A 16,652-nucleotide genomic window follows, 5' to 3' on the forward strand; every position below is an offset into this window, starting at 1 on the left:
GTCATATTTTAAGCAAGAACGCAGAGGAACCCATTGTTTACCACAAGCATTGTTTTTGCTGCGTGAAGGACAGAAGTAAGTCTGTTGCACTCATTTCACAGCAACAACGAAGATATTTTTTTCCATCTGTCAGTTTCTTCTTGTGAAGACCCAGGGATATTTACATTTGTGTGCTGTTGACGTTTTACTTTTATCGCAGTGGCTAAAGTGTTGCACAGATTGCACTTTCACAAAGAATTTCCGCATTTATTTACTTTCTAACAACCTTGGCACGTGATAACCTGTCTGAAATCGATCTCTGGCTCAATGCCAGCCGGACTGGGTCTGGTCTACGTAAACCGGTCGTATGCGTCGCAATTCCATAGAAATGGGTCTAAAATTATTTTACCCCATTCCCACATGACCCGTAGCCATGTGCTTGGTGAATCTTCGCTATTTTATTTCACAGGGTTTCTTATCATAAGGATTCGCTTGTTAAACAAATTCGTTTTAGTAAGAATATGTCATAGATATTACAAATTACGCTGTAGATGGTATCAGTTTGGAACTTGCTCGCACTATGTTCCTCAAAACTGGGGTAAAGAGATCAGCGAATCCAACCACGTGAAGTTGTCTGTCTTTATGCTGGTTGTTGCTGTTGAAGGATGCCTACCGCCTCTACGGATTCCGAGAAGAAGGGCCCTGTTGAGGCCCAAACTCCCATAAAACAAGCTATCGCGATTGTGGAGCGTAAGGTCCGCAATCTAGAAAAGCGGAAGGTGAGACAGTTAGTTCTGAATTTGTAATATCGAGTTGCAAATGTTGCACTTGTCAAAGACGGAAGCGTCATTTTTCGAGTGGGATTGAGAACTTTTCTTGGGTTTCACATAGCTTCGCGATTTAATTACAATCATTGAAGTTGTTGAATTGTGTAGATTCCTTTGAAACAACATGCTTATGAAGCTCGTTACATGTCAGGAGTGAATATGAAGTGTACAGAAGAGTTTGTACAAATCTTCATGGCCCACAAACAAACCAAGATGGCGGAAATATTCCACAACCGGAATCAAACGACACAGTGTTATTCGCAAACAGCAAGTACTGTCAGGTTTGGTCAATTGCAGATTTATCTTTCTCAGATGTACAGTACCAACAGTGTATTTGAATAATATAAGAATTAAAAATGATGAAGAAGATCGGCCTAAAATCATATGATTGTATCTTGGTTACAAGTCTGTACTCAAAAATAACTATGATTCACTAGAGTTTGGAGCATGCTCACACAGACTGTCGCAATGAAGCTTTTTATGTTGATTGCTTTGTCAGCAGACTTGGAAAAGGGTTTAGTACTTAATGAGGCAAGACTACAGTTTATTTGGTACAACTTATAGTGTTGATAGACTCTGGCTGCAGTCCTTGCTTCACTGGTCTCATTGCATTTTTTTTGGTTTTATGGTTAGGGAGGGCAGGTTATCCCAATCACTCCTTAGACCTTGGATTGCCTTTCCAATCTTCCTGATCTTAAGGTTTAGGTGCCAGTTTACAATCCAGTATTCACGAATCGGAGAGTTAGCATGTTAATTATGAGTTATGGTATGGGTTAGCCATGAAAAGTCTTCTATAATCAGAATGTTTTGGAAGAAAATATAAACCAAATGATTTTGTATGCTACATTGTATACTGCAGTAGTGTAAAGAAGCGTGGCATAATGAATGTTTTTCCTATAACTGGGTTAAGTGTTTGCTAATTAGCATGCACAGTATTGATATACAGCAATATTCTTTTCAATATTTTTTCTGTTCCGGTATTTTGAGTAAAATATATATATCAAGTTTCGTTATCATTTGTATCGTTTGACTTAAAATCTACAAAGAAATTCATTCTCTGTTTCCCTCTGAAACTGATCAACAAAACATTGGAAACCCAGAAGCGATTTTTCATTCACATTGTTATCTCCCCTGTATCCATGACAAAATGGCGGTGACTGAACATGCTGTTTGTTGTTTAACGCCATACTCGGCAATATTACAGGGGTCTGTAAATGGAGTCTTGACCAGACAATCCAGTAATCAATATCGTGAGCATCGATCCACGCAATTGGGAAACTGACATACATCAACCAAGTCAGCGAGTCTGACCACGCGATACCGTTAGTCATCTCTTACGACAAGCATGGGTTTTCTGAAACTTATTCTAACCTGGATCTTCATGGGTCTTGACCATGCTGAATAATGTTTGATTTAGTGTGTAGAAAATAGAATCTGCATAAACAATCATTTTCAAAAACTTAAGCTGCCGATATGTCAGATACCTGGATAATAATATATTGCAGTACAGAGTTTTGGGCCAATACACAGACCTACTAATTACAGTAACTCATTAGCCTAGTTTAGCTTCAAACTGGCAAGGCAAGTTCGATCCTCCACATAGTGCTTATTGACGTCCAAAAAAGTGTCTGATAAGTGCAGTACTCCCATAATTTAAGGTAGATAACCACAAGTAGAGACTGAAGTAGGACAACTGATGCTGTCATACTGCGTCTGTGAACGTACAGTAGCAGCTGAGGTATCAATCTCTGTGCTGCTCCTTAAAAAGATTTTCATGTTGACTTCTCTCAACACAGCTTGGAGCTGTTCCATAGTGTTTTCCTAATATCTGCATCACACTTTATATCTTCATCAAAGTGCATGTGACGTTATCTAACAACAAATGCAGCATGAATTACTTCCCAAGACACTCTCCTTCAAATACGTATACTTATATTTGAGATCGTCCAACGATCTATTTACTTATCAAGTGGGAAACCAGATCGGTAATAATAATCTGTACTGTCGATGATTCCAACCCGATAAGTACAGTCAGTCAAGTACCACTGTCAAACAACTACAGTTGTCTTGAAGTGAAAACTTGTTCCATAAGTATTCATCATTTTCGGTTGTGTCAAACCTTGGATAACTCAGAGTATGGACGGATGTCCCTTCAACTTTGACAACCGTGACTGTACATAGAAAGATGCTCGATCAAAAATATTATACATATTTGAAGGCAAGTGTTTCAGGAAGTGATCCATGTTGCAGTTTTCATGGAATTATTATTCACATACATTATCACTGATTATGGCTGGTATGTTTTGAATTGGAAATCTATTAGGAAAACATGTAGGGAAAGTCCATAGCTCTGTGTAGAGCTGTGTAGTGGTTGGATCATGTGGATGTTTAACACCGCTCTCGGCAATATTCCAGCTATATGACGGCGGCCTGTAAATAATCGAATCTGGACCAGACAATCCAGTGAATATCAAATTGTTCATAGGGAGCCGTACAGAAATATGGTTACTGCAGCTTGTGTGATAGTTGCAACAAGCGTATGTGTTGACAGTCATATGAATAATGCAACTCAGCCTGTGTTGTATGGATCTAGACATTTATGCCACATTTGTTGGACACCTGTTGTTTACTTATGTACTTGACTTACCTATGTTTTTTATGCATATACTAAATTGATGATATACTCTAAGGGATGTTATATGCCTATTTTTAGGGTATTTATCAGCATGATCAGTCAAATATGATGGTTGCCTCTACCATGTGTTAAAACGAGTTCACAGAACTGTCACTGCATGTTGTGATTGAGTATGTGCATGAGGAATAAAATGTACCTAGGATTCTAAACCATGTTTGTTTAACGCTGCACCCAGCTATATGACGCCACAGTTTGTAAATAATCACGTCTGGACCAGACAATCCTATGATTGACATGCATTAACCAAGTCAGCAAGCGTACGGTTACCGTTAGTCTCCTCTTACGACAAGCATAGTCATCTTTTACAGCAAGCATGTTTTGCTGAAGATCTATTTCACCCCAGATCTTCCCCGGTCCTGAGCAGGTCTAGATATATTATTACTTAACATGACTCGTGGTTTAAAAATAAGTGTGACATGTATAAGGCAAAATGAAAAAAATGTTTTGGGTTGTGATGACATGTTTTATAGTTAATGAGGTATCAACATAGCCAATAAAAAAAATCCTACAATTAGTGCAGCACATGTGTTTATATAGTCTCCCTATAATTTTGTCTTCTAACATGCCTGAAGCACTAACTTCATATTTTGCTGTCTGTCCTTTAAAAATATCTTTGGATGATGAAAAGATTATGTTTGAAACTCTATTTACTTTGTTCAAACTTTATTTGTGCAAATGAGCATTTAAGTTATCAGACTTTTGAATAAATGACTTAAATCAAACTGTAGTCTTTCTAAGTAAGAACAGAATGTTCAGTTAATCATGTTAAAATTATCTTGCTTTGGTTAAAATATATGTAACATTGACACACATCTTTATGCAGCGTTAGAAATTGGCACTAGTCCTGTACTCCCTGCCAAACTGCCCAATAGTTAAGGTATTATAAGGACAAGTAGAAATTTGCCCTTTTTATGGGTTTTGCCATATGTTATCATTATAAGGACTAGTGGACTAAATATTTTAGTTTCTAACAGTGCTTTTTGGTGTCATTTGATCATCAACATATTTTATGCGCATACCCACCTTGACAGGAATACTGAGTGGTTCACTGGAGTGGTCGTGTTATTCAGGAATAGATAAAATAAGTGATTGTATTTGAGTGGGCATATTTTTGCTTAGAAATGCATATTTGGATAAATTGACTCCTCAGTGTATCTGATTGATCTAGGGTACTTTAGTAATACGTCAACGGTATCCCCTTTGTGGTGAGAGACGATTGGGTGCAGGGTGTTCCCTCCAGCCACAAAACTAGGGGTAACAGGAAACGGGGCGGTACGGTGGCCTAGTGGTTAAGGCGTTCAATCACCATGCTGAAGATCCAGGGTTGATTCCTGACATGGGTACACTGTGTGAAACCCATTTCTGGTCTCCTTGCCATGATAGTGCTGGAATATTGCCAAAAGCGGCGTAAAAGCATACTCACCTAACAGGAAACCTGTAACCTGTAACATAACTAAATCATATTGTGTTCAGTACTGTAAGATTTGATAATTTTTTTAATTACAGTGATTTCAGGACCTTTACGTTTCTTTTAAAGAATTGGTTACAATAAATTATTTTTGTGCCTCCCTCGGGACGCAAAATTTGGCTTTTTGCATTTGTTCTATACAGTTATGTGTCAGTGGGTGGTTAACCTTATAGCGTTTGCTTGTCACAGCGAAGACCGGAGTTGATTCTCCACCTTGGTACAATGTGTAAGCTTATTTCTCGTGTTCCCCACCGTGATATTGCTGGAAAATTGCTAAACATGGTGTAAAAGCAAGGGTTTACATAGATGTCATGCACAACATAGGTCAATTTGACCTCGTTTCATAAGCTGCTGCAAATAGACATGACCACTGGATGGCCAATGTACTCCCAGGTAACAGAGGGACGTAGTGTGTCCAGATCCGTTAAATATTGACAGGCTGATCATTGCTGATAAGATATTGCTGGAATATTGCTGATTAATCACTTTGTTAATTGTCATGCAACCTTGATCAGTGCTCACACCTTCGACCACTAGTTTGTCTGATCCAATGTCTCTGAGCTGATGTTAGGGGACACAGCTGGCACAGTCGTCTAAGGCAACGTGATTCGTTGTGCAGAGTTGCGTCCCTTGGACACGCCAGAAACCTATGATTGTGGGTTCGAATCCCGGTTCGCCCCGATTATGTTTCTAGGTTTGTCAGCACCATACCCGTGCTCGTGGGTTTCACTGAAGTGGTTAACGTCTTAGACCTGCATCACTTCGGGCTTTCCTCCCGCCTTAAGCTGACACATCGTGATATAACTGGAATACTGTTAAAAGTGGCGTAAAACCAACTCACTCACTCACTCACTGAGCTGCTGTTGTACACATGGTGACTACAGTGTTAAGACAAAGTTCACCACTCTAGAATGGATTGCTCCTGTTGGAATCAATGAGGAACTGGTCTGTTTGTTAACTCTGCTAAATGCTATGTTTTTGTTGCAGACTAAGCTTGATAACATCAAGCAGAAAGCGGCCTCGGGGGGTAAGCTGGAGTTAGACCAGAAGGTAAGTACTGAGGGTGGGGGTACGATTCTCTTAATAAGTTCCAGATAAACTATCAATGATTTTTAGTACACAAAATAAATCAATTAATTTTGAGTTGCTTGTGAACAAATATGCATGAAAAAAATTCAGTACCCAGTGTAACACTATGTTTATCCAATGCATGAATCATTTGTCGGGAGAGTGGAAGATCGTTGGTTCAGTGCCCTGACTATGTCATACCAAAACACATTAAAATATGGTAGTTGCCCTGAAGTCCGACTCACAGCATTAAGGGGCTAAAACAAGGACTGGCCGGCTTGGAGTCTGTATACTGTGTGTGAGTGGAGTATTCATGTTAAACTGCGGCATGGAATCTCAGTGGGCTAGCACTATTAAGTCGGCATTAGTCCATACACATTGCAGTGTACATGGTAAATGCATGTAATGCAATAATCTTGAATGTGACATTAACCCTATTTCACTTGTTGTGTTGGTAATCAATAATGGAACCTGACAATTTTCACTTTATCAATTACAAATGATTTTGCCTGATCCAACTATTAAAAAGAAATAGAACTTATGAAAACTTACAGTATCAAGATATCCATACAAGGACTCATTTTGGACTAGTTTTTTTATTTTTGTGAAGTAGCTAGATTTTGGGAGAAAACAACTTACGTTTTCTTTAATGTTATTTGAAAAGAAATATGTTTTTGTTTTTGACAATTCTTGGTTGATTTATCATTGACAATGTGATGATTTTGATAATTTATTAAATGAAAGAAATTATGAAGTCATGATGATATGGTCAAGCTGTTTTTAATATTCTTAATCTGTTTCTCTCACAGAATGCAATCGAACATTACGAAGAGGTTATCCAAACACTGGAGTATTCAAGGGAGCTGCAGAAACAGTTTGCAGCCATCAGCAACGAGGTAGGGTCATCATAACATGCCATCTATGGTGATCTACCCAGCCATGGGGTCCATGGAACCTTTCATTGTAGGGCCCCCCAAAATATAAAATGGGAGTCTGAAGCTTGGGTCAATAGTTAACATGGTTAAAAATAGATGTGGAATACCCTACTACAATGAATCGATGTATTGTATTTTGTAAATGATTATGTTCACAAAAAAATATTAAGTGGAACAAAATTATGAAACAGCAGCATTTACTCCTAAATGTGAATACATGTTTTCTGCACCCTAGTGGATGCACTCTGTGTTTCCATTTTCAAATTTTATTGGATCCAGGATTAGTTGTCTGGCAATCCCTACATCTGTCCAGTGTAGGATGCAGGAACCGCATGGATTCTGGGTTAGAATTGGTCCCAAGCAACCTTTTGTGTCAACTATCTTAATTTGTATGTTTGTAGTGAGTGAGTGAGTGAGATTGGTTTTACGCCGCTTTTAGCAATATTTCAGCAATATCACGGCGGGGGACACCAGAAAATGGGCTTCACACATTGTACCCATGTCGGGAATAGAACCCGGGTCTTCGGCGTGACGAGCGAACGCTTTAACCACTAGGCCACCCAACCGCCCCTTTGTATGTTTGTAGTGTAAAGGCAATGAAAGTTGACTGCTTATCGATATTGTGATGTTCTTTTTGTAGGCTGGGAAGTTGATGAAGAAGCAGGCACGGAGAGAGAAGTTAGATCGCCAGCTACACGAGATCAAGCGAATCCAGGAGCTGCTCCAAGTCCAGAACCTGCTGGACAGTCTCGGCTCCCAGAACGTGCGCTCGGACTTCCAGACGGGCAAACACGGAGCGGTGGTAGGTACACCCTCGTCATTCAAGGGTAGGAAGGAGGTTAAAAATAGAACTCTGATTGAAATATGCGTCGGTGTTGATTATGACAAGAATATTTGCATTTTAGGTTCTCAAGTTATCAACAAGAAAGTTATATTTTTATGATCATGTGAAATCATCTGTTTCAATCTGAGGTGGTTATTGTGATTTGATACTTCTGATTGACCAATCAGAATTGAGTAAATTCCAGATTCATGGTAGAATACAGGGATTAATCTAGACCTGCTCAGAGGCTGATATTCAACACCAAGTCTGCAGATATTACATTAAAAGTCCCAATTTCAATTTTAAAAAATCAAATTTTTGAAAATATTAACATTGAAAAATCAAATTTTTAAAAATATCAAGGGCACCAAGTTTGGTATCCTTGTTTAGTTTGTGGCCTAAGTATCAATTGGTGTGACTGTTGTGCAGGTTCTAACAGAGGAGAACTTGAACCAGTTGGATGAGTTGTATCAGCTGATCAGCCCCACGCGGGAGGGGGAGGACTACCACAAGAAGCTGAACGCTGCCGCCGAGCACATCGTGTCCCTCCTAGAGAGCAAACAGAAGGAAGTCATTGGGACAACGTACAAGGATTTGAAAGAACTCATCGACCTTATCAGCGGCTGTGGTTACTTTGAAGCAGTTCAGAAGTTGGAGAATGAGGGTATGCATTACCAGACAGATATAACTCGATTGCATAGTCACAGAATTCATACAATATCCGGCACAATCTGCAAAGATTATAAACTTAACCACCGATGTTTCACCAACACAAGTATTTTATTGGCCATTGAAACCATCATAAGGAGTCATACTTCCAACATGTAAACGTCCCCCATTAAAATAAATGATAGAAAAAAATCAAATCAAAATCTAAGTCACCTATGAGATTTTTTTATGATCTTATAATGACAAGATCATTGTCCAGTTGTCGTTTCATGTCAAAATATTCCACCTGCGAAGATCCGGGGTAGAATAGTCTTCAGCAACTCGTGCTTGCCGTAAAAGGCAACTATGGTTGTCGTAAGAGGCGACTAACTGGATCGGGTGGTCAGGCTCGTAGACTTGGTTGATGCATGTCATGTATCCCAATTGCGTTGATCAATGCTCACGATGTCAATCACTGGATTGTCGGGTCCAAACTCGATTATTTACAGACCCCTCGTATAGCTGGAATATTGCTGAGTGCGGCGTTAAACAAGATATTCCGACATAAGGTATGTTTTAAATTTTTTTTGTTTAGATGAGCAGCTGGATTTTGGATGGTATGGTTTGTTTCCCCACATGGGTACAATATGTGAAGCCCATTCGGGTGTCCCACACCGTGATATTGCTGGAATGTTGCTAAAAGCAGCGTAAAACCACACTTACTCACTCACCCTATCAGTCTTTCACTCACTCACTCACTCAGTGCATGCCTCTGTTTCAGAGAGTGCTGCCAACACTGCCGCAGTAGCTGAGGTTGACGAAGCTGTTGACGAGGAGGATGACGGAGGCGAGGACGTGGAGTCAAGTGAGGACGGTAAAACCGAGTCTCAGCCAGACGAACCCGCCCTGGATCTGCCAGTAAGCCAGCCCCCCCAAGAGGTCCTGACTCAGGCTGCACCCCCACAGCTCAACAACATGGCCCAGCAGGGGGGACCAGCTGCGTACTATGCTAATGAGGTGTTTCCGCAACCCAGCCAAAGACCCATTGATGAGATCGTATCCTCAGTGCAGGGCAGTTTCAACTTTCTTCAGGAGTCAACCATTGATGTGGATTGTAAGTTTGCACATCCCAAAAGGGGAGAGAAATAATTCTTGAAGACATGAAACCTTTACTGATGACTTGAAACATTTCAGAATTTGCAATCTATAAAAGTCTTAAAGTTTGAGCTTTTCGATGTCCGTCAAGGACTGAATCATATTTTCTTTTTTTTTCATGGAATTGTCTGCAGGATTTTATGAATTGGATCAAAGAAATTGGAAGTAATCTATTTGAAATTTAATCATTGCCATGCATGTAGGGTATAAGTAATAGCATGTAGTTCTGTGTCCGGCGCACAGGTCACAAATCGGACAAGTTAGGTATTGGAGAGTAGGTGGATGGGTGGTGTTTTGGAGGGTAGGTGGATGGGTGGTGTAGTGGAGAGTAGGTGCATGGGTGGTGTTGTGGAGAGTAGGTGGATGGGTGGTGTTGAGAGGAGGTGGATGGGTGGTGTTGAGAGTAGGTGGATGGGTGGTTTTGTGGAGAGTAGGTGGATGGGTGGTGTTGAGAGTAGAGTAGGTGGATGGGTGGTGTTGTGGAGAGTAGGTGGATGGGTGGTGTTGTGGAGAGTAGATGGATGGGTGGTGTTGTGGAGAGTAGGTGGATGGGTGGTGTAGTGGAGAGTAGATGGATGGGTGGTGTTTTGGAGAGTAGGTGGATGGGTGGTGTTGTGGAGAGAAGGTGAAAAGTTTTCCATAATAGACAAGCTAACACCTAAGTTTCTATGCCTTCGCTCCTGGCCCAAACGGGAACACAGGTTCATTGTCGTGTCCCGTTAGACATGTGACTTTGTGTAAAATATGTCTCTGTTCCAGAATTAAATTCGCGGAAAAAATAGTTCTCTGCGAAATCCTCTACTTGCCAACTGGTGAGTTTTCCAGTGTGAGGGTGGTCTACAGTGGTGGTGCTTTGTTTTGCAGCAGCTCCTCACATTGACCCTGCAGTTGTCGCAGCCCAGCCCATGCCCAGATCATCAGCTCAACAGACGCCGGATACAACTCTCTCTGGTTTCGCAACCCAGGCGTATGATCAACAGAACAATCCAACACCAGCCCAGACAAGCCAACACACCAGCAACAACTTAGCAGAACAGCAGCAACAGCGATACCAGTCAGCAGAACAGACCACACTATCACAGCAAAACATGGACTATCCCTCCTCACAGCAATTTCGTCAAAACGCCTTATCACAAAATATCCAGACCGATTCTATGTTTCCACCAGCTGCAGAAGATACGGCGCCGATTTCGCACGGGATGATGAACCAAACTGGATCAGACAATTCCATGGGGCAATACGATATCCCACCCTCCATACCACTCCCACAATCTCAGGTGAGCTGGAAGGCTGGTCCCCTAGGCCAAACACAGCACTTTGAGCATTTATCCTCATTGTCCTTCTCCATGGGCAGAATAGGAACAGAAAGTTAATCAACATAAATTCTTAATACAACAATATCTAGATTGTTAAGTGGTTACATCTGTACCTTGTGAATGAATCACTTCCATTTATGGACAAGGGGAGATAAGTAATGATTGTCCTTCACAGGTTATTTCCCTTATTTCCTTGGTATGCAGTCTGCATTATGTAGTGACAAGGTTATTTGATGCACAAACATTTTAATACACATGGCAAACACAAGGAACCTGATGAACACATGTAGTTCATGTAGTTCATGGTGAAGTAAAATTCAAAGTTTGAAGATGCTTAAAAAAGTATTTTTGTTGGTACACTTAAATTCCAAAGGAACCCAGTGGGACACTTTTAAAAATAGATTTCTTGCCCTTAATATGAAGGTGGTGTTGTATTCTTGGTATTCTGTGAAATATTTTGTGTTGAAATATGAACAGCAGCTAACAATTTCCAATCGACTACATTGGATGTTTTTAGGGAGGGTCTTCTGAGTTGTTACTGTGTGAATCAGGGCATACGGTCTGAAATTTGGAAAATCTTTATTCTGCAGGATAACCAACAGCCCAACATTTCCAATCAACCGGAGAAAAAGTTTACAATGAACGCAGCAGCGCCGGTTTTCCAGTCCATGTACTCTCAGGCTGGCGTTCAGGAACAGATTGGTGATGGCCTCAACCATTCGTCTCAGAACGCCGACTCCAATGGGGCTAACAATTTCCAAAGTAAGAGATGCTCAAAATTGCTTAAATTTTTTGGCATTTTGATAGTAGTTAAGCTATAGTCTGTGCTGTATTCTGCAGCCCCAAAATCTATACCGTTGTCAATTTTTGTGTGTAAATTTTGCAACCAAATTTTGATCATTCTGCGCATACTTCTTCAAACGTTTAAGCTCAGAGTTAATGAATTTCATAGTTTTTCACCTTTTTAACCATTTTTAACCGTTTTTTTTACTTATGTCATATGCTTGTCGTAAGAGGCGACTCACGGGATCGGGTGGTCAGGCTCGCTGACTTGGTTGATGCATGTCATCGATCCCAATTGCGTGGATCAATGCTCATGATATTAATCACTGGATTGTCTGGTCCAGACTTGATTATTTACAAGCTAAATTATACATTACGTTATAAGCTGGAATATTGCTGAGTGCGGCATTAAACAACAAACCAACTTATGTCACATATTTTTATTATAAACTTACCCATGGCTAGAATAGCTTATTGAAGTGAATCTGGAGATCACTAGAGTAAACATACAGACATGCAGTTTCTGTAAGCAATAATGCAAAAGTCAACGACTTCAAAATCATATGTTTACACATTTAAAACCAGCTTTTGATGCGCATGTTAACATTCTGCAGTGTACTTGATGAATTCTGCAGCAGATTAATGCTTAATTCTGCAGAAGTTCTGCACAAAATGTGGTTTTTCTGCAAGATAGGTAAATTTCTGCACAGAGTGGGCATTTCTGCAAAATATGTGGCACCAGGTGTTAAAGGTATATATGCACCTGGAAAAATGTTACGCACCGTCCCTTCTGTATTTCAAAGATTTTGATATATATCTCATCTAGAGAAATGTTGGGCGTGAACATCCGGTTGCAATTGGCCTTCAGCAACCCATGCTTGTTGTAAGAGGTGACTAATGGAATCGAGTGGTCAGACTCGCTGACTTGGTTGATACATGTCATCATATGCCAATTGTTGTAGATTGATGCTTATGTCAATCACTGAATTGTCTGGTCCAGACACTATTACAGACCGTTGCCATATAACCGGAATATTGCTGTGTGCAGTGTTAAACATATTTAAGATACCACTGGTCAGGATCTGTGACAAACTTAACCCTGTAGCGGACCAGATTAATACTTCCTACTTGAACTGTTTCAGATAACCGCTACCAGAACGACGGCTTCCAGCAGCGGGGGCCCCGGAGGGAAGGGAGTGGTTACCGTGGTCGTGGAGGCCGAGGTGGTAACACTGGCGGTAACAACAGCAATATGCAGAATGGCTTTAACAGGAATGCCGGTGGTGGCAACGTCAGTGGTGGACCTAGCTCAGGTCGTGGTGGGAGAGGTGAGCTGTCATGTATTTTCCGTTGTGTAATGAGGGACGATTTGTCATTGAATCCAAACAGGAGCAGTATGTAAATATGTCATGTAACCCAGTGAGGTAGAGGTAATCAAGGCATGCAGGGAGAGAGATTGTTGCTATCCTATTTATGGCAATATTATCATTGTCAAATCACAATTCGTGTTTCAAAGGGGATAATTCCACAGTTGGTCTCACTCTTTTGACAATGTTTGATAATTAATGCGAGAAAGTTTTCAGTTATACATCTGTAAATGGTTATATGTACATTTGTGTCACGTGTAATTCTTATATAGATACTCTTTATAATAGGATGGGTGAGGTCAGGTAGCCTAGTAGTTAAAGCATTCACAAGCCACAACGATGACCCGGGTTTGAATCCCAACATGGGTACAATGAGTACAAAGCCCATTTCTGGTGTCCCCTGCAATGATATTGCTGGAATATTGCTACAAGCAGCATAAAACCATACTCACTCACTTTATGATAGGGGATATGTTCCCCAAACTATGCAATATTGCTGATTTAGTTATAACCATTTGCATCTGTCATAACCATTTTGAAACACTTTGATGCAACGGGAATGATTAATTTCTAAATGAAGAACTTCATGTATTTCAAGGTTGTATGGCCAATTTGGCTCGACATGGATTTCTATTAGCGCCATACAATTTCATGGAATAGATACAAGTCTTCCATTTGTGCAAAATCCTTGCAAGTATATACGTCTTTATCTGCCAGGAGGCCAATACCAAGGTTACTCTTCCCGCAATAACTACCAGTCTGACGGTTACCAAGGCTACAATAACAGTGGGGGTGGTTTCAACCAAGGCTACAAGCAGCGAGGCGGTGGCAGCGGTGGACAGATGCGGGGGTCAGGCGGCAGTGACCGTGGCGGCATGAGGAACAGCGGAGGTAAGGCAATTGTCTCGGTCACTACTGCACAGTGCGAGAGTCCTACGTATGACCATTCCTGCTAGGATTTCAGGGTGGACGTGGTCCCAAGCAACCTGTGCTTGTCGTAAGAGGCGACATGATGGATCCGGTGGTCCCACTCGAGATAAATCTCATTAGCCGTGTGGCTAATATCAGTTATCAATGAACAAACAGTGTGTTTTGGGACAACACCCATGTCAATGTTCGTAATTTAGTCGGTCCTCAGGACCCGTGAAGATACGGGTTGGAATAGGTCTTCAGCAACCCATGCTTGCTTGGATCAATGGCCATGATGTCAATCACAAGATTGTCATGTCCTTTCTGACTGCCTTTACAGACGGCCATCATATAGCTGGAATATTGCTGAGTGCGGCAATAAACAGTGGGTCCTCAGGTACACAAGGTTTGTGTGTCTTTGTACCTCCGCAGCATGGATCCTTGCAGTGTGATTATGTCATGTCTTAGTTATCGCTACTGCTAAGCAGACCCGTGAAGATTCCAGGGGAGAATAGGTCTTCAGCAACCCATGCCTGCCGTAAAAGGTGACTGTGCTTGTCGTAAAAGGCGACTAACGGGATCGGGTGGTCAGGCTCGCTGACTTGGTTGATGCATGTCATCGATCCCAATACGTGGATTGATGCTCATGATATTAATCACTGGATTGTCTGGTCCACACTTGATTATTTACAGACCGCCGACATATTGCTGGGCGCGTCATTAAACAACAAACCTAACTGCTAAGCAAAGATCTGAGGACGTCCCATTAGAGGTCTTGTCAGAACGATCTCTGAAATAACCAACAAGCAGGCAACATTTAACTTGTTGAGCATTACGGCACTGGTTTCATACTGGCAACTATGCTTTGAAAAATATTTGACAACTTCTTGCTTCAAAATTTGAAAACTGAACAAAAAGAAAATCCAGGAATGCTTTTGTTTAGCGGTAGCGAGAACTGAGATCTGAACTTTATGAGATTGGGATCCTTGTGCATATCAATCACTGGATTGTCTGGTCTATTATTTACAGCTGGAATATTGCTGAGTGCAGTGTTAATACTCAGTTTGAGAATTAATCGTGGCCATTTAGTATTTTTTTATGCCATCTTTCAGGATTGTTAAAGTCTTTGTTAATAAAACTTTTTTCACCGTAGGGATGCGTGGAGGAGGACCCTCGAGAAACAACGGCAACAGCGCACCGAGAACCGTCGGTGCTCGCGGTAACGGCGTAGGACGGCCCAACTCTGGAGGACAGTTCCAGCAGTAACTAAGGAAATGAAACACAAAAACAGACCATCTTTGCCAGTGATTGATTGATACTTTCTGCAACGATTTGTGACTTTGACGGAAATTTCACTGGTCCTACAGCTTTTGTTGACGATAATGCTCAAACCGCTATTCCAGTGTCAAACTGTCGTTTCACCAGATGTCTGTAAAACGGTGATTCCAAGGGCATGGGGAGTGACCTACCCAACCCAAAGCTTATGGGCCAGTGTGATTTTTGCCAAACGAACCGCTTCATGTTGCCACGGCAACGGGCAGATGTAGACGAGGGAAGGCAAATTTCAACGGACAACAACAAATTCACAGCATTTTAACATCCAAACGTGGTATTATTTTTTTCCTCCTTTACTTTTTTTTTTCAAAACTACACCCAGGTGTTTTGTAACAAGGGAACTTGACGAATCATGCATGTTGCTGATTAACGAGATTCCCAGCTATCTCTGTACAGGAAGAACCCATTTTCTCATCACACCATCATTTTCTTTTATTTCATTGTAGTGCTGAACTGCACAGAGAAGGCTGGGACACCTCCTGGTTCCGATCAAGTATGCCCAATGTGGTCAAGCAAATATTTAAGTAAACCTTTACAAAAAAAAAAAAGCAAAAAAAAAAGCAAAACAAGACAAATAGCAGATCCTTGAGGGATCTATGACTAATGTCTACATGGTCATCCAACTTAAATTCTATGCTAGAATGCATTTATTTGGTTGGTCAGCATTCAAATTTTGTTTGGGTCTTTGGATCAAGATCCCCTCATATTTTTTTCTAGCTTCTGCAATCAAATAAAAGTTTGTCTAAATCCAGTTTGTGTTTGTTGTGTTTGTGGCGAGGTGGATAGTGTTGGCCTGGAGCGTGGAGGTCGTTGGTGTGGAGCGTGAAGGTCGTTGGCCTGGAGCGTGAAGGTCGTTGGCATAGAGCGTGAAGGTCATTGGCTTGGAACGTGAAGGTCGTTGGCCTGAGGTGTGGAGGTCGTTAGCCTGGAGTGTGAAGGTCGTTGGCCTGGAGTGTGAAGGTCGTTGGCCTGGAGTGTGTAGGTCGTTGGCCTGGAGTGTTGAGGTCGTTGGCCTGGAGTGTTGAGGTCGTTGGCCTGGAGTGAGGAGGTGAATGGATTGATCCCCTGGTGGCATCGTACCAAAAGATATGTTACCTTGTCTGGCGCTTGGCATTAAGGGGCTAATGTGTAATGTCTGAGCGGGGTATCCATGTTAAAAATGAGGATATGGTGCAGTAATTTTCCTTGCACAAAAATACACACTACTACCCTCCTCGTAAAAAAAAAAGTTAATTTCTCCTAATACAGACTAGCAGACATCCTTGAAACAGTTTAAAAATGTTAACAGTTATAATGTCATTTAGAATAATCTTGTGTTAACTTCTTTTGAGTAGTATATATTAG

General features: G+C 41.2%; 1 protein-coding gene across 1 annotated transcript; it reads left to right on the forward strand.

Annotated features, from left to right (window-relative positions):
* Window positions 1-593: 593 nt before the first annotated feature.
* LOC139462279 (caprin-1-like) lies at window positions 594-16,059 on the forward strand. Its single transcript, XM_071243888.1, has 11 exons — window positions 594-758; window positions 5,957-6,019; window positions 6,847-6,933; window positions 7,613-7,774; window positions 8,225-8,459; window positions 9,225-9,557; window positions 10,463-10,875; window positions 11,505-11,676; window positions 12,840-13,025; window positions 13,782-13,955; window positions 15,127-16,059. The coding sequence occupies exons 1-11, from the start codon at window positions 645-647 to the stop codon at window positions 15,237-15,239; spliced, it is 2,052 nt and encodes a 683-aa protein (XP_071099989.1). The 5' UTR covers window positions 594-644; the 3' UTR covers window positions 15,240-16,059.
* The last annotated feature ends 593 nt before the right edge of the window (window positions 16,060-16,652 follow it).

This window comes from Haliotis cracherodii, unplaced genomic scaffold (genome assembly GCF_022045235.1).
Source record: "Haliotis cracherodii isolate W230 unplaced genomic scaffold, xgHalCrac1.p SCAF_15, whole genome shotgun sequence".
NCBI lineage: Eukaryota > Metazoa > Mollusca > Gastropoda > Lepetellida > Haliotidae > Haliotis > Haliotis cracherodii.